The following is a 24,136-nucleotide window of genomic DNA, read 5'->3' on the forward strand; positions in this document are numbered from 1 at the left end:
TTCAGTGTAGCCATCCTTTCAATATTATAGCTTAACCTTTCCTACTTGCAAGATTATACTTGTTCTTAGTGATGCATCTTCCTTTTTTTTTCCCCATGTTACCTGCTTTTTCTAGAGTTCTAAATTAAGATTACTGAGCTTCAGCATGCATGGCATTTCAAGCAGCTATTATATTATAGGCTCTATTTTTTTCCCTTGTTAGTGGTAGAAAAAGCCAGTCAGATGGGGAAAGGGTATTACGACTATGTAGGAAAGTTACAGGAGGAACACAGAAGACAAGCTTAGCTCTTCACATCACTCATTTTATTCACATATACAAATTGACACTACACTATTAAATATAGACAATACAGAAGCATTAAAAACAAATACTCTTTAGAAACTTTAAAAAACACATATTGCTTCAAGCTTAGATGGTATTTCCCTATTGTTTTTAAAGTGTATTCAGTGCTAACAATAGCTGAGGCTGCTTCCCATTCACTTGTGCCCTTAATTTGATATGGGCTACCATCAAGGTGTTAAGTCAGGCTCCACATATGGCTTTGCTTCTGAGTGCACTAACTGGGCTGGAAAATAAACCGGAACATCCAAGTTACCACACAAAAGGCCCTCAGATTGCTAGCTCTTGGTCCCTATCACAGTAAAAAAAAGTCAGAGAGGACTTCATAGTTCAGTGGCACTGCATTATACCATTTAAAAAATGAGAACAGATATACTTCCCTATAGTTTAAAAACTTATTAAAATGTGCATTTGCTATGTGGATAAAATTCTTACCAAATATTCAGGTCTGTCCCTCAGTTTTGTTAAGTTTGGCTCTAAGTTTACCTATCACCTCGACTATCTCAGCTTCCAGTGAAAAAGTCTCTAATTCATAGTTGCAAAGCTGTGACAGCAGTGACTGAACAGGCATGCTACTGTATTTCACAGGGACATTCTTACGCAGTTTTCATTGTAACATTTTACATTGTAAACACTAGTCTTCACAACACTATAGTTAAATTGCAGCATTACACATTGTAAAAGTCTTGTTTCACTTAGCTAAGTACTGTCAGAAACAAAAAGGAATAAACAGTTACTTTAATGAAGACTTTGGATAACTATTTGCTGTGTTCTTACAAAGTTTTACTTTAAAACAGGAGTGAAAAGTGTTCATAACTTGCCTGAATTCAAGAGTCCATGCAAGACAACATTCAGAATTTCCTTAACTAATAGGGTGACATTCACTAGATTTTCCATTTAGTGAGTCCAATTTGTTGCAAACAGCCACCTCCTTTAAGATTAAAGCTTTTACACTTGAAAAGTTCTGTTCTCCAGATCAGTTGGCTTTTCATTTTTAAGTGTCAAAACACTAAAATAACATTTTTCCTGACTTCAGCCTGGCACATGCCAAATATTTGGCATATACAATTTGCAGTGATCCAAACTATACTAATTTACATAGTCCTGGCAAACCTACTATCTTCTTTTTAGTCAAATACTGCCCAAATGCAGAAAGGCTACCTGATTTGCAGAATAATTTACCACTCACTTAAGACATTTTATTACTGAAACCAAGATAGCAACAACATAGCACCCAGGATTATTTTTAGCCACAAAGCATTTGAAAAAGCATGACAGTGACTCACAAGACCTGATTCTTGTCACTACTGTCTTCTAGCAAATTGTTTCGGTGGGGAACAGCTCTTGGCCAGACAAGGATAAGAACTAGATAATTTCCTCAGTATGTGGCAGCCTTGAGGCTGTTGAAGACTCTCATGCTCTGTAAAACACCTCAAACAGGCTTGTTCAGGTGTTCTAAGTTCGGTATTCAGTATCCAAGGCAGAAGACTTTTAAGCCTTCTATAATTATTGGAAAGAGCAACATCTAATGAGACATCCATCTTATCAGAAAAAATGGGTAATTAAGGCAGGCACATAGTCATCTTGGCTCCTCCATTCCCTGTGGGAAGAGAGAACTGCAGAAGCTGTCTTTGAAAGCCTGGCAAGATGAGTCCTGCCCTACACAATCAAGGAAACTGTTTAATGTGACAAAATGCACTGAGGGCAGAGTCCATCTGCTGTGGTTACATAAAGCCTACAAAGCCTGTGGGCAACAGGAACAAGCAGAGTTGCTATTGAATAAGGCTGTTAAACATTACTGAGTTAGTGCTTTGCATACTGTTGTTCAAAGCTGTGGTGGATTTCTGCATTGAAACAGCATCAGAAGTAACTTGAGCATATTTACAGAAGCTATTTAAGAAGGAAAACTCAGCATAAAAGGAAATTAAAAGAATTTCATATGGAATAAAGGCATCCTCTGGAATAGTTTGCCTCAGTTTTGGGCACTGTTCTAAAGTTTTAGGAAGTTCTAGCCTGTAGTCTACTTAAAAGTAGGAATACAGTAATTTTGCTGTGTATAAAACATACTTGATCATACTTTGCATTCCCCAATTTAAAAGCTGCAAGATCTCTAGTAGGTAGCCTGAGCAAGTGTTGTCTGTATTTCTAGAGCTTTATACTTAAAAGGCAGCTAAAAATCAGATTATAATTTCATGGATTCTAGGACATCTTAGTAAGATTACAACCAGAGTATTGAAACCCTTACTGGTGTAATGTAATTAACACTAGGAGGCAGCAGTGCTTGGTCCCTTTGCATGATTACTTTCAGTGGCACACTCAAACTTTCCACCAAGCATGTAACTCTGTTGCAGTAGTAGCTCTAGAATCCTGCTTACTCACTGAGACTGTGGAATGCAGCTAAGACTAGTGCAGGTTTCTGCTGCAGAAGTGCAAGTGTGCTTCTGTGAGAAGGTGCCCAGTCTGTAAAACACAAGCTTCAAAACAATTAAACTGAGATAACCCACATGTGTAACTAACACAGAACACCAACTGAACAAAACTTTGAAGCTCACAACTATGGCAATAATCTGCCTAAAGCTTAGTTATCAAACTGAAAAAAAAAAAAATTTACAGCAGCTTAAGGGAAAAAAACACTGAGGATATCACACACAATGACTGTCTTATTATGTAGAAGTAGGACCTACAAAGCAAGAGTGCTCAAACTCCATTATATGTTCTTGTTTACCAAAGAGGACCCCTCTCCTCATTCCCCTGGCCTCACCCCTCTCTAGTGAGGGGTTTGCACCGACTTTGAGAGGCAGAAAGCTGCTCAGAATTTCATCTACAAGTTTTATCAACATGATGTTCAAGTTTAGAACCTTTAACAGTATATTTGTGCAATACCACCAAACAGAATGCATATTGCACTCTGACTCCCACTGAGCATAACAGATATTCTTCAGTGTTCAAAGTAGACTTCATGAGACAGGAGCCAGCCCTCTCCTTCCATAAACACATTTACATGGTTAAGCATAGAGCAAGTGTGACCACAATCTTAATACAGTGGTACAACGAGCAACTGCTTATTGAGCAGCAGCTATCAGGTAATGATTGTCTACATCAGTTATTTGGTACAACAGGCACAGCAACAGCAAAACAATTCTGTAGCTGTTTCTTGCCCTGAAGATTAGTAGTTTATTCTAATGATGCTAGAAACAGCAGTAAAAGTTAGCATCAGCAGATCCACTAATCAAACAAGGTTTTCTGAAAGTTTCTACATACAGACAATACTTGGTATTTGCCTGCCTAAAGTATCTACATTTATTAGTGCTGCTTACCACACCCACTGGCTTTCCTGTTGCCTGTCTTAATGTACTTATTTTGGTAGAAGTATTAAATCAAATACTATTATAAATGCAAAGGCACCTCCTTCACACCTTTAAAGACTTCCCTAACACCACCTCCCCATGACTTGGACTTTCAAAATAAAGGACAACAGATTATTTGTACCCAATATCAAAAAAGTGTTGGCTTTGACTCCCTGGATGCTAAGGTTCCTGCTTCCCACCCCCAAAACATGTCAACCGAAGCATTAGAAAAACTCCCAAAAGGGGAATTGTTTATAAGTTTGGGTAGCTATATCTAAAAGCCTCTTCAAATGTTATGGCTCCAACAACACACCCCACTGTGAGGTAGGTAGCCAAGATAAAAATAGTGTAATAAATATTTTAACAGCTGGAAACTCCCTATAAAAACCTTGCATAAGTAGTTTGGTTCCTTGCACCAGTGTCCTGATATGCGTATCTTCCTTTGAAGGCGTGTAAGGGAATCCGAATTCACCGAGCTCTTGCTGAGTAGCATCTCATATACTCTGTCATCCAAGGGTTATCTGGTGGGGAGGGTTTTATTTGCCAAGATTTCTCTGCTTCTGCTGATTGTACTCGCCTCTGAGAGAGCTTCCGTTTCTCCACTTGTCTCCTGTTCTTTGCTCGTAAAGCAGATTCGTGAATCTAGAAGACCAGAGTCAGTATTACAGCAGGAAAACAGTCTACAGGTAAGTTAAGGATAACTTTGTCCCAATCCCCATCCTGAAGAAACAGGGTTTGCTAGCGAGATTATATTTTCTTTTGTGATTTGTACCAATAACAGAAGACAAGCACAGATTTTTTTTATGAAAATGTCTCAAATTTTATTCTGCATTATCTTTCTCACTTCATACTATTAAATGATCCCAAAAGTCTTAAATGTTTCTCAATCTTACTATTCTAAAAACCTCAATTTTGCTATTTCTACCATGTTAAATTCTTAAACATCCCTCAATATACCCAAGTATCCCTTAAAACCTAAGCCACAGCAGTAAGACCAATTCCTAGAGACTCCTTACTAGAGACTGAAGAACTTAGTTTTGACAACATGCTGCTGGCACACCTACATACATGTTTATATTAATAAATTATCATGTTTTCCCCAAATTCGATCTTAAGGGCCAGTTTCTATGTTTGCTTGCTTCTATCTCCAGATTTAAAACTATTTTCCATCTCAGTTAGGGGAAAGTAACACCTTTCAAGCATTCAAGAAAAGTGACCTAGCCAGGCAGCAATTAGTCAGTTCCCATTTAAAGAAACATGCGGACTGACAAAGCACTATGTAACTGAAGTGTTTCAGAAGTGTCCTGCCCATTCACTTCAAACTCAAGAGCTGATCATAGGGGTTCTGTAACTGTTTCTAGCACTAAAAAGTTAGAAATCTTAGCAAGTATAAATATCTCTGCTCAAGTCAGGCATCATCCTCTCTTAGGCTTCAACATAAAGCACCAGTCAACTACTTTCACCACTGACAAAAGCTTATCAATCCAGAAATGGTGTCCATTGTCAGGAAGGGCAGCTTCTTTCAAGAGCTGCAAGGCCCAGGTTCCTCACTTCCCTCAAAAGCTGTCCACGAAGACTGTGCTTCAAATGCCTTCAAAAAAACCCATCAGAAATCAGCTCTCTCTCATACATCAAGAGCACCACCCACCTTAATCTTCAGATATCTTGGGTAATAGACTCTACATTAGTAGTAAGATAACATAGCCTTGCCAATATCTTGTCTTTAACATGTTTTAACAGCCTAGGAGAGTTATAGAGAAGAAATAAATGAATCTGTTGTAACACTCAAACCTTAGTGTTTCTTGTTAAGCCAGGAAACAGACCCCACTACAGCAGAATCCTGGTGCCGTCCATGACCATATGAATTTTATTTGTGCTATCTTGCTAATATTTATATCAACTCTGCAATCCATCACCCATCCGACAGACCATTCTGCTGCCAGCAAAAAGTTCCCTGCCAGCAACCTGCTGAAACAGGCTGCTAGACAGACATTTTAGCAGCAATGCATTCATACTTTCTCAGGAAGGCTCCTGCTCCTGGGCAGCACCCCAGCAAAAGTCATTCTTTCACAGCACAAGCACTACCCCTGTGTTTATATACCTGCCTGCTGTGGGACACCTCGTGCTAACTGCCTGCTGCTTTTCTCTTGTTTTCATGAAGTTGAGAATGCAGAAATACATTTATAACAGCCATTTTTTCTGGTAGCACTGTAACAGCCAGAAACAAGATTGTCAAGTTTTAATCAGAACTTGCAAGTATTAGTCAAACGTGGGAGTTTCAAAACCAATTAACAGTTAAGAGCTATTTGATTTGGATGTGTCAAACCTCTTCAGGTTTATTGCTATAAAGTTTTGGTGTTTTCCATTTGTTTTTTTTCCCCAGAATTTTTTGCTAGAATCTCCAGGCATCCCTGAGTTTTACCCAGATATTAGACGTATCTCTTATCTAGGTACAAAGTAGTCACTGCCCTTCAATGAAACAGAAGCTTTTACTTACTTCATTTGCTGAAGCAGAAGCACAGACATTGTGAGTTTTCTGGCTTCCAGTATCTGTCTGTCTTTCTCCCCACCCATACAGAGCAAACGGATGTTTATTCTCCTTTGGTGCATCTGTCTTTTGAGGACTTTTGGCTGATCTTCGATCATTACGACTGGACAAGGCACTTCGACTCGGACGTCGTCCTGTACGGCTGGTTTTGTCTGCTTCCTTTACAGAAGTGTGTTCTACAGTTTTTTCTTGCTCTTCCTTCTGCTGCTTTTCTTGATCTTCTCTTTCCTTCTCTAAAGAAAAAAATTAAGTTATGCTTTAAGCTCCCAATGACAACATATTAATGTCCAATTTGCACAGCCTCTCTTATTACATCATTAAAGCTGTGCTTTTTTTTAGAAATGGAGGAAGTCATTACTTCCTTAGCAACAGATGCAACCTTGCTTTAATGCCTTTGTTCTTTCATTGGTGACTACAATATTTCTAAGCCTCCATCCCTCCGGACATCAGTTTTCATATACTTAAATGTGCCTTTCACTAGTGAGGCTATAGATAACCAATAGCTCCAGACAGTATTTTAAGGACTGTTTCCAGTGATCTTCTCTCTTCACAGTTTCATCCTTCCACCTTCCAGACAGCAAACAGATGGACTGCTGAATGCCATGTAGATGCTGCCAGCCAGTCAGAGATGAAGTCTGATAAGAATATGTGCAATATGCAATCCCTCAGATTATAAACTCCCCTGAAAGAAGAGAGTGATTCATTTTCAAGCTCCCCAGTTACACATACTCTATTACGGAATATGAGGCAAAGCCTTACAAAGTGATGGACATCACACTTTCTGTATTTTCTGTGAAGTATGTTTTATGTTTAAAGTACCACTCTTTACAGGCAATGCTCTCAGAGGCTCATTGCCCCCACACATGCTTTCTAAGCCTTGCATAACAAGGGTTCACCATTTGTCCTCCAGGCACTGGCTATGTAGAGTAGGGTTTGTGAGGGAGAATTTAAAGTCTGTATCATTGTCAGTTTGCAGATGTAGATCAACACTGAAAGCTGAATCAGCATTATATAAGACATTAAATAATAAAACCACAGGAAAACAACTGTTCCACAAGATCCAATCTTCTTGTATTATAGAGCTATGAAGGAAATAGTTTTCTTGTTCTCATGGTGCCTCATAGCTAGCAGTTCTTGATATTTCCTGCATAGTTCTTATATATCATACAAAAATTTGTGTCTTAGACTTCAGATGAAGAAGCCAATATCTGGTATAACACTGAAAGACTTCATAAATGTAAGAGAAAGGCTGGTAAGAAAGTCATGCCTTACAATAAGGTTATAAGTTGTTTTGGACAAGTCTCTTTTACATCATTAAATACAGTAAAGTAAATGCCCATGTTACTGACGGCAAAAGAACAGCCAAAGTTGTTTTTTTTTTTTTCCCACTTTTGTGATCTGCAAGGTATTACAAACTGGTGACAAGAGATCTCAAACTATTGTGTTAGACTAATCTAATGCCTTTATCAATGATCTGGACAAGAAGATCAAATGTACCCACAGTAAATTTGCAGATGACACCAAGTTGCACAGGAGTGTTGATCTCCTGGAGGGTAGAAAGGCTTTACAGAGGGATCTGGACTGGCTGGATCAATAGGCTGAGGCCAGTTGTATGAGGTTTAACAAAGCCAAGTGCCAGGTCCCGCACTTGGGTCACAACACCACCAGGCAACACTAGAGGCTCAGGGAAGAGTGGCTGGAAAGCTGCCTGGCAGAGGGGGATCTGGGGGTGTTGATTGACAGCTGGCTGAACATGAGCCAGCAGTGTGCCCAGGTGGCCAGAAAGGCCAACAGCATCCTGACTTGTATCAGGAATAGTGTGGCAAGCAGGACTGGGGAAGTGATCATCCCCCTGTACTTGGCACTGGTGATGCTACACCTCAAATACCATGTTCAGTTTTGGGCCCCTCACTACAAGAGAGACAATGATGTGCTGGAGCACGTCCAAAGAAGAACAAAGCTGGTGAAGGGTCTGGAACACAAGTCTGATGAGGAGCAGCTGAGAGAACTGGGGCTGTTAAGCCTGGAGAAAAGGAGGCTGAGGGGAGACCTTATCACTGTCCACAACTACCTGAAAGGAGGTTGTAGCATGGAGGGTGTTGGTCTTTTCTCCTAAGTAGCAAGTGATGAGAGGAAATGGTCTCAAGTTACCCCAGGGGAGGTTTAAGTTTGATATTATGAAAAAATTCTTCACTGGAACAGTTGTCAGGCATTGGAACAGGCTGCCCAGGGAAGTGGTTAAATCACCATCCATGGAGGTGGTTAAAAATACATGTATGGTAGATGTGGTGCTTAAGGACATGGTTCAGTGATGAATTTGGCATGTTATGTTAACAGTTGAACTCAACCTTAAAGGTATTTGCCAACCTAAATGATTCTATAATTGTAATAAAATATACTGTTTATAGTATGTTAGTGAAATATGACTTTTGAAAAAAAGTAAATACACAGAAGCCTCTTTTAATTCTCCATCCTGCAAATCTTTAGCAGTAGTGTGGACAAATTAGAGGTATATGCTAGACATTGAACATGACCTCTCAACATTGTGGGCACAAGCAGACATTGTGATCTGAAGTCTCTGTGACTTTTAGGCAAATCATGCCTTTTATTTAAAGGGTAACTAAAGCCTTTTATTAACCTAACAGCATAGCAGTCCACTATTGACTTCCTTGAAGTATCCACCTTTGAGCACTAGATGCTGCCCTCTGCAAGACACACACAGCAATACATTCAAGCTGTGCTGACATAAACATGCTGAAATTTCATGTCTTCTGCCACACCATCTGTTTCTGGTTGTGATAGGGACAAGCTGCAAGCTACCTCTTGTTCCAAGTCCCAGCGCTTTCAGCCACCACCAGCATACACTGCTACGTACAGAGGGAATTCCTCCACTGGTATAGTTGTTCATCTAGTTTAAGGCTTGCTTACACATTGAGAGGTTGACCACAAACAACTAGAATAAATTTTACCTAAGTGCCTTTATTAAAAGCAGAAGGGCTCGCCAATCTATGACAAAATAGCAATCATCCTTGCTAATTGCTATGATTCAGCTAGTCAAGCAAGTACATGCCCAATCCAACACTGCTTTAAATTTGCTCCTGCATCCATCCGGCTCTGATGAAATGGAAGTTACCTGCCTGGCACAGTGGTTAAGCATCCATTTCCTATTTCCTCTTGCACTCACTTTGTGCTTGTAGGGTGAAGAGATGAAGACTTGCCACTTGCCCCAGCATCCCCAGAAGGTAAGCCTCATGCTCTCTCTTGCTAGTCGTTAGTCTTGCAGCACATTTTCTAATTGCTGCCAGCCAGCACAGAGGCCCTGCTGCTGGGCCCTGTTCAGGCCAGCCTATACACACATCTTTCAAGCATTCAGCTACAGATGATACTGCAGTACAGCTGAGTATTTGGTTAATAGTAGGCAGCAATGTTAAAGTATTTGAAGATATATTCATTAATAATTCAGTGGAGTGTCCACACAAAACAACCAGAAAGAGTAGTCAAGACGAAAGTAGTGACAGAATGAGAACAAAAAGTGGCCAGATGAATTTTACATTTCTAGATATTGGGCACACATAGTTTCAGCCACTATAGCCAAGGCTAGATAAAAAGCAGTGGTGACCTCAGTGTGGTAAAAGACCTGCTTTCATAGTGTCCTGGGCTCTGGGACACACAGCTTCACCTCTAACAAGGCAGCTCATTCATCACAGGTGCAACAAGCAGCACAGAACTATCCCCTTACAAAACATTATTCACTCCTAAGAAGGGACTGGCTAGGTACATTATCAGAAGAAAGCACTGTTTTGAGAAAATAAAACATTGCTGTCAATTCTGAAATGGGAGAGCTTTTATTTTGGGAAGCTGTGCCATGTTCCTTTCAAGGGAAACTGCATATTCCTTCTCTGCAAAGGAAAAAGGATCAACACAGTTCATAAGCAGCAGAGATGGCACTTAGAGACTTAAAAATACAGGAAAGTAGGGACTCTGCAATTGCAGGTATGCTCTAGCTTTAAGATACTACTTCAAGGCAACAGCCATGCCTGGGGATGCTGCACTAGGATATAGTTCCAGCTGGTGCAGAAATGATTGAGCCAGCTTGTCCCAAAATAGCAATAAAAACATATGGGTAAATAGCACACAGAGTCCTGTGCAAAGGCTTACAGTAAATGCTGTATGCCAGAGCGTACTACAGCACCTTATCAGCCTCTGCTATTAGAGCAGGTATTTCAGTGAATTCACTCCTACAAAACATTTATGCAGAGCTAAGTTGGTGAAGGCACAGGGCAGATATCTTTAATAGCTATTTAAACCTTTTATTTAAAACTACAGTTTATATCCAAGCCATTTTGTTAGGCACCCCTTTTCACAGGAAGGTAGAAAAGTAGCAGTTTATAGCAGGGAAGGAGTCAGACCCAGCTGCTCAGGGAGCCCCAAACCACCAGCAACACCCACCCACCTCCTCCTTCCCATGCAGTGTGCCAGCTCCAGCAGACACAGGAAACTCAGAACTGACTGGCTACAGCATTAGGATTAGGCAGGAGAGGGGGGGAAAGCAAGAACACTTAAAACTGCAACATGAATGCTAAGCAGAGCACACTGGACAGGAGGGGATTAAGTGCTTAGCAAGCAGAACAAGGCTGCCAGGCCCACCCATCATGGCTGTCAAAAGCTCCTACCCAGAAGAAGTCATTTAAACCCCGGTACATCACCCAGCTTGTCCAACAGCAACCCTCTAGGGCTCAAGCAGAGCTTCTCTCTCTCCCACAGTACTGCATGCTCTACAGGGCAGACTGGACTCCCATTCTTACTATGATAGAAGTATCAACAATCTTCTGATTAGGCCCATAGGTCCTAGGGATCAACAGTATTATCTCTATACGGAGATGCCTGATCCTTACAGCACTACCTCAGGTTTAGAAGGAGCACTTTGTGCCTAAATTGCCATGGGCAGAACTCAGAGTTTGCTGCTTTAGTAAAAAACCCAAACAGGGCAGCTCTCCAAGGCCTCTGGAAGGGGCATATACTCAGTTGTGGGTACAAACTAACTACAGCTGGGTAGAAAACAGGTGCTACAGCTAAAACAGATTGCAACATCATTGCATCAGGACAGATCTCACATGAGGCAGTATTGGAAATACCAGCAACACAGCAGTTCGGTGTTTTAGATTCACACAAGCTTAATCTGCATCAGGGTTCAGAAAGCAATATCTGGCTTGGCTTGATAGCAAAGCTTGTTTCCAACCCAAAAAATTGTAGCAACTTTGAATCACAGTACTATTAACCTCTAAACTGACACTGCTGCCTTCTTCCCCCACCACAAGCTACTTCTCATGTTTTTGGGCCAGCAAATAACACCTGCAACACCATGGCAGACAAGATTAGGGAATACGCTTGAAATTGGATCTTTTGCTGAGTTGCACTAATCCAGATCAGTCACTTTGCAACTACTGTGTGGCAACTGGTTTGATACCAGCTTGTCACTGCTGTCATTTAAAACCTCTGCACAAAAACGCTGAAGGCAAAATGGCAATAAGGATTGAAAAATGCCATCATCCTGCACCATGTGTGTGTGTGCAGCAGCATTGTTTCACAAGCAACAGGTCTGACAGCAGCACTGCTGCCAAGAGCTCCTGTCTTTTACTTACCAGCCCACTGGGTTCTGTTGACAGTTTTGAGGACATGTCAACCAGACCAGTTGATTTAGGTCAAGATTTTGTTGGCTTATGTTTAAAGCACATCTGTGCCTGAGTACTTTCTACAGAACAGGCCTCAAATAGTTGCTGCAAGTGAAGAGCCAGAAGGAATTAACCCAAAGTTGCCACCAAGCATACCTTAGTATTTATTACTCAGCAATAGCTTAAGTGTGAGATACAGTGACAAAACATTTGTCCTATGTGCTCCCTCAGGTGTTCACATTGGAAGTACTTTAGACCAACATCACTAAACCTTAAAGTCAAGCTGCATACATCAGCTTACTCTACACACACCAGAAGCATTTACAAAACACATTGCAGACACACACAGGCTTATATTAATGAGGTAAAGAAGAAACTGTGGCCACATACACCATTACCAATTTGCTTTACCTCAGATACTAAGCAACATTAGCTCCAGCCAAATGTACTTGGCCACATGTGTAGTAGATATCACTCAGCCAGAAATCAGGTTCCCCACAGAACAGAGGGAAGCAGCAGTAGCCAGGTAACAGCTGCTGCAGCATGTGGGTGGATGTCAGATTCAGAAGACAAAGAGGTGTCATCAACATGAACACACTCAGCTACTCCCACAGCACATCAGTGTAATTAAGTTCTTCCAGAAGAAAAGCAGTTGAATAATGGAAGACTCACAGAGTGGTAGTTTCTATGTTATCTTCTCCACATGTTTTAATTAGCCAGCTGCTAGGCAAAAGAAAAATACATCCTTATAATTGTCCAATACTGAATGAGTTGCTTGCTTACATGTTTGTGTACACATTAATATACAATAAATTTCCACTTAATCCAGCTGCCTAAACAGAGTTATTTTCAGTCCTTTTGCTAATGTCTTGCACAACTCTTAAACACTGGCAGAACTTAGAAAAACATTTATCCTAAGCTACTTGGCAAATAAATGCATGTCAGGTACATATTTTTCTCCCATTATAAGTGTAAAATAGCAAGAACCTAATAGAACATCAGGTATTCCCTTACAGCAGCCATGACAAAGTTCATCAGCTATAGAGGCACAACAGCCCCAAACTCCATACATTAACAGGCCACTGTTGCTCTGCATTCCCTTCGCCACTGTGGTAAAGTGAAGACATCTCTGCATGCACTGTATAGTCACACACGCTGTCACTGACCACGGAAAGTGCCTGAATGAGCAGCACATCCACAGCTATCAAGCTTTTATCCACTGCCAAAACTGACCCAACTAGAATCAGGCTACCAAGTAACTCCAGTCAGATCTCTCAGAAAGGAGTCAGGAAGGGGAGCAGGCCGAGGACCGAGCAGAGTACCCTGGCCAGAAGCCTCTCACCTTGGCAACTGCCAGTCCCATCTATAATAGATTGTAACAAACTACCTGCTCCACCCCACTGGCTCAATGTGCAGACAAATGAAATGCTGGTCCCTACGACAACTGACCAAGATTGGCATGTGTTCAGACTGCATCAGAAAAGGTGGAAGTGCCACGTTACAAGCACTGCTTCAATAGCTTCCTCCCTCCTCTCACAAGAAGCCAGGCCTTTCAACTGCCCATCAGGACATACCACCTTTTCCCATGCAACCATTCCCTGCTCTTCTGCAATTCCTTAGTGCTTTTTCTTCACTGAGATGCTATGTACTTACTTCTTTCACACACATTCCCTAGTCTAACTTCCTCCAGGCACTACAAAGCCCTCCTTGAGGAAAACAAGATTAGACCCACTAATACTTTTGTTACATGCTGGTTAAACGGGGTGTTTCCATCACTGCACAGCTTTGGGGAGCTGGAGTGCATTACACTGGCAGCCAGCAGCTGCGTGCACTCCCACCTGGGGGCTGGGTACACAGGCCCATCCAGCCACAAGGGCTGTAAAAGCCCCTGTCACTAGCATGCTCTTAAACACCAGACCTCTTGAAGAGATGACAGCATAGATGAAGCGTCAGGTATTCTTAAGGACAATGAATGCAGTTTAGCCTTGAATACCAGAATGCAGATCACTCTGGTATCAGAATACAGATCATTCTGGGAAGCTCAGGCCCCAAGGGACATTGAAACAGATTAGTCAGTCTCCTCACTCCAAACAAGCACATCTAACCCCAGAACAATCCCCAGGGAGCACAAAGCTTAACTGAAGAATTCTCAAGGTTTTTCACTGCTACTGTGTAACAGATACATCAGATACATGCACAGACAATTCAAAATACACTGCAAAACACCCATCAATGGCTGCCAGATAAAGTTTCCTTTCATTATAGGTAAGGGAGAATATCCTATGGGATAAAAAAAAAAACCAAAAAAAAAAACCACCAAAACTTGAGGAGCTTGACAGTGTTGTTACCTGTCTACCCACTCTGTACAGTTAATTCTTGAGACATCAAAAGGCAAGATACTCGTGAAAAGAGCAAAACATCAGCAGCCCTGCACCTGCTTAGGCCTACAGAGTTGTCTGCACTCGGCAACAAACACAAGATCAAACCTGAGGTAGCATTAAGAACCAAGTGTTCCACTGAGACAGATCACGCATGCAGATGCGGGAAAGCAATCGTGTTAAGTGCCACCCCCTGGGACACAGTCCAATTTGCCACCACCACTGCTGCTTTTGCCAGAGAACCAGCTTATATAAGGGCAGAGATGCTCGGCTCCCATGGTAACAGTTTACATAAGTGGCTGTGACTCAAGCTGAGAGTTGCTATCACTTGGCTCTTTAAAGAGACGCCTCTGATGCCATAGCTACAGCTTCTCCACAGGCCTAGCAAGGATCTGATTAAGGCACCGTATTGCTTTCTGTCAGGAAGAGCGAGCACCCCAGGAAGTCTGTGTCACTGGGGCCTCAGAGCCTCAGCTAACGGGAGGTTTCACCCCGAGCCCCTCGCTGCTCTGGCTTTCCCGCACCCCGCGTTCGGCGGGTACTCAGCGGGCAGCCCAGCACAGCTCTCCGTCCGCCTAGCGCGGCATCAGACGCGCACTTTGCCCAGCGCCGGCCCTGCAACACCCATCGTTCTCTCTCATGTATCGCCCCGCCCGGGCTCTGCCGACACCCCCGCCCCGAGGGTCGTTATAACGAGCTCAAGTGAGGCCGTGCGCCTCCCGCACGCAGCCAGAGGAGCGGGCAGCACGGCCCCGCCGGGGCTCGGACCGCAGCCCTGCATCACACCCCGAGCTCACCGGAGACACCCGCACCGCTGCCGCCATTACCCCCGCTCCCTACCGGGGCTCGCCCGTCCCGCTTCGCTCTGCTCTGGCGGCGCCGCCGCCTCCTCCTGCACCGCCGCAGGGCTGCCGGTGCCCGGCGGCGAGGGTGACCCGGCGGTGCTGCCGCCGCCGCTACCGCCGGCGCTGTCCTGCTCCCAGCCGTCCCACAGCCAGGGCCGGTGCGCCTGCTCCAGCAGGCGGCGGCTGAGGCGGTAGCGCAGCAGCTCCAGGTAGCAGGCGCCGCACGACTCCCACTTGGGCTCCTTGAAGCGCTTCATGTACTCCGTCTTCACGCGCCGCGCCGGCACCACCATGGCGGGGCCGCGAGCCGGGACCCGGCGCTAGAAGAAGGATCCGCCCCCTCCCGCTGCAACGTTTAAACACAAACAGCGGCGCCTGGCCCCGCCCCCGTCCGCCCCGCGCCAATCGCGGCGCAGCACCGCCCCCTCCCCAACTGCCGCCGCCTCGCGGGCGTCACGGCGCGTGCAGCCCCGTCACGCGGGGATACCGCGGTGGGGGGAGGGGAGGAGAGAGGGGCAACGGCCGCCCCGAGCGGCCACAGCGCCACCCAGCGGCCGGTGACGTGACCTGAATGAAATTGACGTGAAATAAAATGCAATTAAATTAAACCAAAACGAAGTAGAACAGAAAAAAATAAGACAAAATATATATTTTTTAAAAAATAAAAATTAAAAAATAAAATAAAATACGGAAGCACTGCAGCACACACACACCCATGTTGCGGTTGAGATGGACAAATGACATAGACCCAGTTCTTCAGTACAAACAGCGGTCTCCATTTATTGCCACAAACACTTTTTTATACAGTCTTCACCAGCTCAGGTGTTTTTTTGCTATTGGTTACAGGCTGCAATAGTAACATCTGATTGGCTAATTTTGCTATCATCAGTGTTACTCTTTTACTCCCTTCTCTCTCACAGGTACACCTTAATATCTCCAGATACTCCTTTATTCCCTTCTTTCTCACAGGTACACCTTAATATCTTCAAGGCCAATCTCTGTTCCCATACCCTCCTTCAGGGAATCCACAGACCCACCGTAGTCCTCCACGCCCTCATATTTTGGGATCAGCCCCCAGCGTCAGGCACAGGGGGCCCCAGCACCCAGGCCCCCCTGTATGCAGCAGCCCCCCTGCACCAGGGTGAGCTGTGACGGGGCCAGAATAGGGTGAGAGCGCCTGCAAAACTGGGGACCTCCATCAGCCACCTGCTCTGTTGGCCCTGTGCCCTGTCCCACCAGCTGAGGTGGGAACCCCATCCTGCCTCCCCACTGAGGAGACAGCGCGACACAGCCCTACTCCTGCCGGGGGATATTTAAATCTGCAGAGTACGTGTAGCGCATCAGAATTCATGCATCTGCAACAACAATTCCTTTTTTGTGCAACACCGCAGCAGGGGTAATTGCTGATTTAAGCTCCATTTCTGCAAGACAAAAATGATGGGTAGCCCAAGAGGCCTGCTGAAGGGAGGGAAAGGTGTCTGCAACAACAGAGACCTCTCTACATTTTGCATTAATCTGCTTTAAAAAACCATCTCCAGTGGATGCCTGAATGGGATTTACCTAATCCAGCCCTGCACTGGGCAGCCGCGCTCACTTGGGAAATGAAGCACTTTGGAGATAAATGCAGAAAACAGGGCAGCCGCGGCAGCCGGAGTTCACCCTCCTGCACACCCACACAGAGACGCAGACGCGCTGGCACCGTGCTGAGGAGTGTTGCTGTGGTGCCATGGCCACCCCACCATGCACAGTCCACAACACCCCTCTGGAAGGAGACAGCATGATTCCCTTCATCCAGCCTCAACCCTCCAGCCTGCAAGTTGCAAATGCCCCATTTTGGGGAGCTGCAAACCTGCTTTCCCTCTGCCACACGCAGCAGGGCTCTGTACAGCGGCTCTCTGGCCGCCTCTCCAGCCACCCCTCCAACACACGGGGGCACTGACGGATTTTCAGAAGCAGTTGTACTAAACTACTTCTTTTTTTTTTTTTTTTTTAATATGAAGGCGAACAATGTTTTGCCTTGCCTTGCCTTGTGCCTCCATTAACTGACACAAATGAAAGAATCCACAGTGACACAGATATGCAAGATGAAAAACATTAGCCCAGGCTGCTCAGTGTAACAGAAGTGTCAGTGGCTTTAAGGTGAGGGGGTGGTGGTTACATGCAGCACCTCTGCCTGTGCAGCAGGCTGATGCAATCCCCAATACAGCTAAGCATAAGCAAATTGGTCTAGTTTAATCGATGCTCAGACCGAGCAGAATACAGCTCTCAGTTTTTACATGGACTGGCTGAGGCTTTGCAAGCTGGTGGTGCCCTGGGATGAGTGAGGGGGGCACAGTACTCCCTGACCTTTGCACAAATGCTGGGATATTCCCATCCGACCCCACAGCCCTCACAACCCCACAGCCTTTGCAGGTATGGTAACTGCCCCACAACAGCAGCATATCAGGGAAATGCAGGATCCCCCTCTGCAATTCAGGAAAATGCAATGAGAAGAGGTCAATTGTGCTGGTGCTGCAGGCAGGCACCTTGTACAGCTGCATTCATAAACCCATTAAGCTCCACTTTAAAACCACTTTAGAGCTTCTGCAGCTCCTTTTGGCTCTGTCAGCTGCTCTCAGGGGCTGGCAGCTACAGAGCTGCAAGGGAGCAGAGCCTGGGCAGTGTTATCTACCAGGAAGACAGGCGCAGCCATAGCACCCCTCATGTGCCTACCATCACAAAACAGCTACAAAAATGAGTGAGGAGCTACTTCTGAGTGTGCCTTCTCAGCGTGTGGAGCCATGTGTGGTGCCCTATACAAAAATGGATGTACAGAAGTCTTACCTACATGCTTTGCTGGAAGAAAACTAGGCAGATGCATCAGTTCAGCCCCTTTCAGTGCTGTCCCAGGGATTACATTTGGGAGCTGCCTCATTCATTATCCCCACTGGGGGCTCCTGTGGCAGCTGGGTGGGTTGTCCCTGCTGCCTTCTCCCATTGCCCTTAGTGGCACCCCTGTGATCCCACTGCGATCCAGCCTTGCCCTCAGCACCACCTGCTCTAACAGAGGGTGTTTGTTGGAAAATAACAGGGGACAATTGGTATAAAAATACCTGTAACTGAAGATGGCACTAGAGAAGGCTGCTGTAGCAGTGCTGGTTAGAGAGGAGAGCAGAGCACTCCCCAATTAAACAAGGCTCTGGTTTCTTACTGTAATATTCTGCTAAGTCTAAATGAGCAGATAGCATTGGTAGAGTTCATATAAATGGGCAAGTTCTGGGATTTGCATCACTTCATTTCTATCCATCCAATGTTAAAATATAAAACATAATTTTGAGCCAACCTGCATGCTTTTCCTTGGCATTTATGGTTATGAAAAGGCTAGTGTTGTTCCCAGGTGTCATTTTAGAGCAACAATGATTTACAGATTTTCCTTCCCAAAGAACATCTCTCTGATGGCTTCCCTTCCTGTCAGAGATGAAGGGATTCACTTTTTGAGGAGCCAGACTTCTGAGGTGCCTGTAAACCCACCTCCCAGTTGTTAGCCTGTGTTTCAGCCATCACACATGAAATTCCAGAACCAAAACCACAAGATCCCGGCACGTGGTTGGTCAGTTCCTGTTTTCTGCATTTTTGTCCCTAAACTCTGCACACTCTTCAGAGCAGACATCTACTCTTCATATCAGCCTGCAACGTGTCAGCATCTTGTTAAAAACATAGTATTGTCAATAACTGTCTCCTCTATACTGTACTGCTTTTAGGGCCTTTATCCCTTGCTCGCACAAAAACAAATGCCCAGCTGCCCACATGCTACAAGGTAAGCTGCACCTTCACACTCCTGCTCCAGTTTCTCCTTTGCAACGTGTCCCTCCCACTGGATGGTTTGCACACACATCACACAGTGCTGGGTGGATTGGCAGCAGTGAGGCTTGGAAAATAACCGAGGAGCATTTCTGTGAAAAGATCTGCAACAGAAGCATGCAGAGACACCTGGTAACACTGATGTTGGAAACTGCATGTTACCTAAGGCCAATGGAGCAGCAGTGGTGGCTGTCAGACGTGTTCTCCTCGTGTTCCTGATCTTCAGGCTTACAGTGCAGGAACCACCAGGTGACAGGGCCCAATGTCCCTCCAGGCCAGTCGCCATCCAAAACTGGCTCCAGGGCACATTCAGCATCTCTGTGGGAGGATGTTGAGACTGTACTGGGTGAAGAACACACAACTCCTCACTAAACCCTCCAGCTAGAGCCAAATGTCTCCATATATGTCGGGCAAGAATAATTTGTCATCCCCAACACAGCAGCTCTGGATGTTCTCAGTGTAGCTACATAAACATTAATATTTTTTTAGTCCTAATGAGTGTTGGCTTCAATACCTCATGGCAAACACTTCCATGGGCTGAGAGTAGCCAGTTATTAAATGATTCCTGAATGAGAAACTACAATATTTATGATGCTGATACTAACACTAGAATTTCCTCCCTTACATACTTTGCTGTGGTATTTTTCCTTCATTAAAAAGTGAAATAAAGACATCATTTGAAATTCTAAACATGCTTTTCCTTTTAAAGCGTTTTCCCTTGAGGATCTTAGTTATGCCTCTTAATCCTTATTATTGCTCTCCTACAGGTGGCAAAGCAGGTGTCCAGGTAAATCAAGAGTTTCAAACCAGATCAATAGCAGATTATTGATCAACACCATACCCCAGGAGTCCTGATTTCCTCCACTACCTCCACTCGAGTGGGAGGACCAGAGATTCTCATTAGGGAGAAGAGCAGTCTGGCCTGGGAAACAGTCTTATTTCTGTCTGAAATAACCACAGCAAAGTCAACAGCAGAGACATAACTTGGTTTTTATGCAAAAAGTAGCAGAAAATGAAAAGGAAGCATGGATATTACTTTGCAGAGTGCCATCACAGAAAGACACAGAGTAACTGTGGGTGTAGCTTACACATGATTTTTACTTGCCATTGCACCTCTCTGTGGCTCTGGGCAATAAGAGGGGACAGCGGACAGCTTGTATGTAGCAGGAGTGGAAAATTACATGTCAACACAGCTTTGAGATTGGCAGACTGGCTTCCAGCCAAAACAGGAGCTGTTGTGATCTGAAATTGGGCTGTTCAGCTATTGCTTGGGTAAAGCCTGGGGCCAGAGAAAATAGGGAAAAGAAAGAAGTTGTTTCTCATAAAGAACCTTATTTTTAAAATATTTAACAGCACAAAATCCAAATCAGGAAGATTATTTTGCCAGGTAGGGAAAAAACAGACTTCTTGGACCCGTACCCGTCAGTGAAACTCTGCCAAATACTAAGGGCTCTGCCAAATACTAGGGGTAGCTGTCCCAGTCACCTCACAAAACAAGACATCGCACTGTTAATAGCAGCCTGGTTAATCCCACAGATGCGGGATCTTTCGTTTCATGGGCTATTATCCCTTTTAGGTCTGGACCAGCTGCCCACAGAGTAACACTGTCACCAGAGACAGATCAGAAGAGCCAGTTCAAACGCTGTGCAGGGCAGGTTAGCCAGGCATGATGCACTTGGCTGCAAAAGGCCCCCAGAACTGCCTGATGCTGTTATCTGGAGCTCTGGGAAATTTGGTCACAGCCAGGATGGGCTGCAACCCACCAGGGAAGCCCTGCAACCCCTTTTCCAGCAGCTCTGTACACAAATCCTGTTACCCAAGCAAATCTCACATTTTTCTTGGATGAGCTTGAAGTGCTCTACCATTACAGCTCTGAGTGACTGTGCCTTCAGGCATGCATGGCACTACAGTTTACATCAACCTCAGTGGCTTCTCCAAGTCTTGTTGTGGTCCGTGCTTTGCATCCACCTTTCTAAGAGATGCAGCTTCCGGGGCTGTGTGTAGGGGAGGTGGGTTCAGGAGCAGGGAGAGATGTCTCCTGCTGCTGAGTGTCCTTTGGCTGCTGCAGCTCTGAGCCCTGGACTGGGCATGTAGCAAAGCTGGCTCTTCAGCGCATGATGCAAACGCAGCTCCCAGCTTAAAAACTGTTACTATGGGCAAAGAATATATTCCCTGCTGGTATCAGCCTTTTTTTTACCATTTCTCTTACCAAATCTTACAGCCAGCAGTAATGGGGTGCTTGTCATGGCGCTGGCCTGAGCAACACATTTGCAGGCTTCCTGCTCAGTCTGGAAAAAATACAAGTTTACATGGCAGCCAAGAGAGAGGCAGAAAAATGAGGAGAAATTCCCCACTTGCTTTCCTTCCTTTCTTCTGCTTGACCAGCCCCAGTGACAAGCTGGCTGGTGATCCTGGGTCACTGCCCGACTGCTGCCCATCCCATGGCCAAGGTCAGGAACCGGCTTCCTGCTGTGCAGCTCCCCACAGACAGTGCAGCAGACCCCACTTTTGGCTGAACACTTGTGTGTTTTGCACAATGGATGTGAGTTTCCCTGGAGGTGGCCATGGCTCCATAGGAGCAGTGGGGAGTGGGTGCAGGTGGTGGTGGCTTCATGCTGCTGGCAGGGCTTACCCCATGCTGCCCCACCACCTACCTTCTTCCCAAGGGGCCAGCAAATGGGGTGTAACTCCAGATTTAGCTGCTCCCTGAAAATCCACATGCATTCGCTTGCCACCTCCAACATAGGGCTCTTCTAAAGGCTTTGGGTCACTTTTCCCAACACAGCTCGATGGCTTTGTGGATGCATCCACCTCACGCACTGTCTTCCCCCTTCCCAAAAGCCAGCCTCTCCCCCTCCAGCAAGTTAACCCTTGTTCCCCCATGTCTTCTGTCAGATTTGCCTGCATCCTCCTGGTTTTGCAGACTGCTCGCTTCCTCTTCTTTCCTACAGAGCAAAATGTGTTTCTTCACAGCTGGACTATCACCGATGAAGCCCAGAGCTATCACCTCTCATGGATTTTCTGTGTCTGTTCCTGCTCTAGAAAACTATCTCTGGGCCTTCTCATGTCTCTGGGCACATCTAGCTCATTCCTTGTTTCTCTCCCTCTGAGGTGCAGCGTGGGGGCAAGCAGAAGGAACTGGCCCAGCATTGGTGTGAATGTTCTGATTTACTCCTACAGGGAAGGGACTGTCGCCACATCTGTGTCCAGCCCTCAGGTTTCCCTCAGGAGAAAGAGCAGATTTGGTGCAACATTTTGGATCACGCTATTGGGACAGGCACTCTAGTGCCTCCCAGGAGGCAGGAGGAATGCTGGAAGGCAATTTCCACTTACCTGTTCCCTGCCTTGGCTCACTCTGCCTTCTTTACCCTGTCTTTTGTTTTATTCCTCTCCCTCTCTCAATCTCTGCTTCACACTGCCAGCCTGGCCACATCTTCACCAGAAATAGGGAGAGAAGCTGGAGAGGAGATGGGAGGTGAAATACTGTGGGAACCTGCGGCTGCCTTTCCTTCTCCATGCTCAAAGGGGATAGTTCAAAACAAAGAAACTCAGTTTGGGAATGTCTGGATTCTGAGTGTCTGTAAGAAATATTTTGTGTTATTTCTGCAGTTCCCCTGAAAGAGGAGAGGTCTCACTTCCATAAAAATCATCAAGGCAGAACCAGATCATGCTCCAGGTGGCATTCAGTTGCAACATGCAAGACATTTTCAAGTTGGTGCTCTCAGTAACACCTATAGGGTGCCAGCTCCATGAGCCGAGGTAGGAGGCAGCCTGTGTGCACCCACCCAGGGAGAGCCAGGCCATGGAGAGGTACCTGAGCCCAGCCACTTTCCTCCAAACTTATCTCAAGCTCATAATCCTGCACAAAGCTGTTCCCCACTCTTAGTCCCATCCCTCTGGAGCTCTGGGACAGCAATCCAGCCACTGGTCAGGGTTACTTTTACTGTCATTCCTGTTTGTGTTCCTTTTGCAATCCCAGGCACGTCTTCCTCTCTTCCCGTCACCCCGGGACCACAGCATGGCACCAGAGAGACTGGTATGGCATTTGGCACAAGCAAGGGATTACAAATCTCTGGCATGGGCTTGCCACCTCTCAGAGCTGGCCTGTCATTGGGAGAACACATAGTTTTGGGGAGAAACAGAGGCACCTGTAACCTTCTCCCTATCTCACAGCAGCAAGTGCTGCTGAACCAACCACCTCTGTAAGATCAGTACTTCAGACCATTACCACTGGGCTAGTGTCACCTCCAGGTGACAGAGACAGAAGCCATTTGTATGGCTTTGGGCTGTTTGTTCCAGCATAGGGACCTGCATACCTCACTATTCCCCATGTGCAAACCTGGCACCTGCCTGTCAAAGGGCCCATGCCAGTCCTGAATCAAACACCAGCCTGCTCAGTGGTGGGACTCCGTTTCCCAAGCAGTAAACTGATGGGTAAAATAAATGCATTGTGGAAAATAATGACGCAGCAGCAGCACACATCTCAAAGGGCGCAGACCAGTGCCACCGTGCCAGTCCCCATCTCATTGCTTCCTTCCACGGCAGGACCTGCAGCAGCTCTGCTTTGTTCTTCCTTCTGCTAAGTTTGCCTAAGTGTGCTAGGACCGCAGTGTGCCCAGCACACAACATTTCTCCCCTGCCTTACCAGCAATGGGGAAGCGGCAGCACCCGGGGAGCCAACCCTGGCAGCCCCAATGGGGCCGGGAGTGGGTCACTTGTGAGCTGGGGTGACTGCTGCAGCCAGGTCCAGACCCAGCTGTTTCCTGGTGTTCTCCTGCAGAGAACTTGCTTCCTTGGACCTCTCAGGAAAGGAGTGGTGAGAAAGGTGGACTCTTGGAGGAATGTGTGTGCCAGGTACCTGCTGAGATGTCCACGCCAAAAGTATCACCACCACTCCACGTGGCCAACACAAACAAGTGGCAGAAAGACACTGCTCACAAGACTTCCCTGTAGCGGGTCATCAAAAAAAAAAAAAAAAAAAGGAAAAAATGAAGGAAAACATTTTACTTGTGTAGACAGTGAGTCCACGCCTTGCTTAGAAATATGAGCTTGTTAGCTGGTGACTACATGTCAGGGCGGCCACCACCGCGGCAGCATTGGAGAGCACCACGGACGTGCTGGCTATCATGCTACAGTTCCCTGGTTAGAACAAGGTAGTTGGGGACA

The 24,136-nt window shown here is 45.4% G+C and overlaps 1 protein-coding gene across 1 annotated transcript; it reads right to left on the reverse strand.

The window, feature by feature from the left end:
- Positions 1 to 281: 281 nt before the first annotated feature.
- On the reverse strand, positions 282 to 15,469 carry CCSAP (centriole, cilia and spindle associated protein). Its single transcript, XM_082050058.1, has 3 exons — positions 15,126 to 15,469; positions 6,185 to 6,468; positions 282 to 4,329 (listed from the first exon to the last, which is right to left on the reverse strand). The coding sequence occupies exons 1-3, from the start codon at positions 15,421 to 15,423 to the stop codon at positions 4,156 to 4,158; spliced, it is 756 nt and encodes a 251-aa protein (XP_081906184.1). The 5' UTR covers positions 15,424 to 15,469; the 3' UTR covers positions 282 to 4,155.
- Positions 15,470 to 24,136: the final 8,667 nt, after the last annotated feature.

This window comes from Streptopelia decaocto, assembly GCF_964273445.1.
Source record: "Streptopelia decaocto genome assembly, chromosome: 3".
NCBI lineage: Eukaryota > Metazoa > Chordata > Aves > Columbiformes > Columbidae > Streptopelia > Streptopelia decaocto.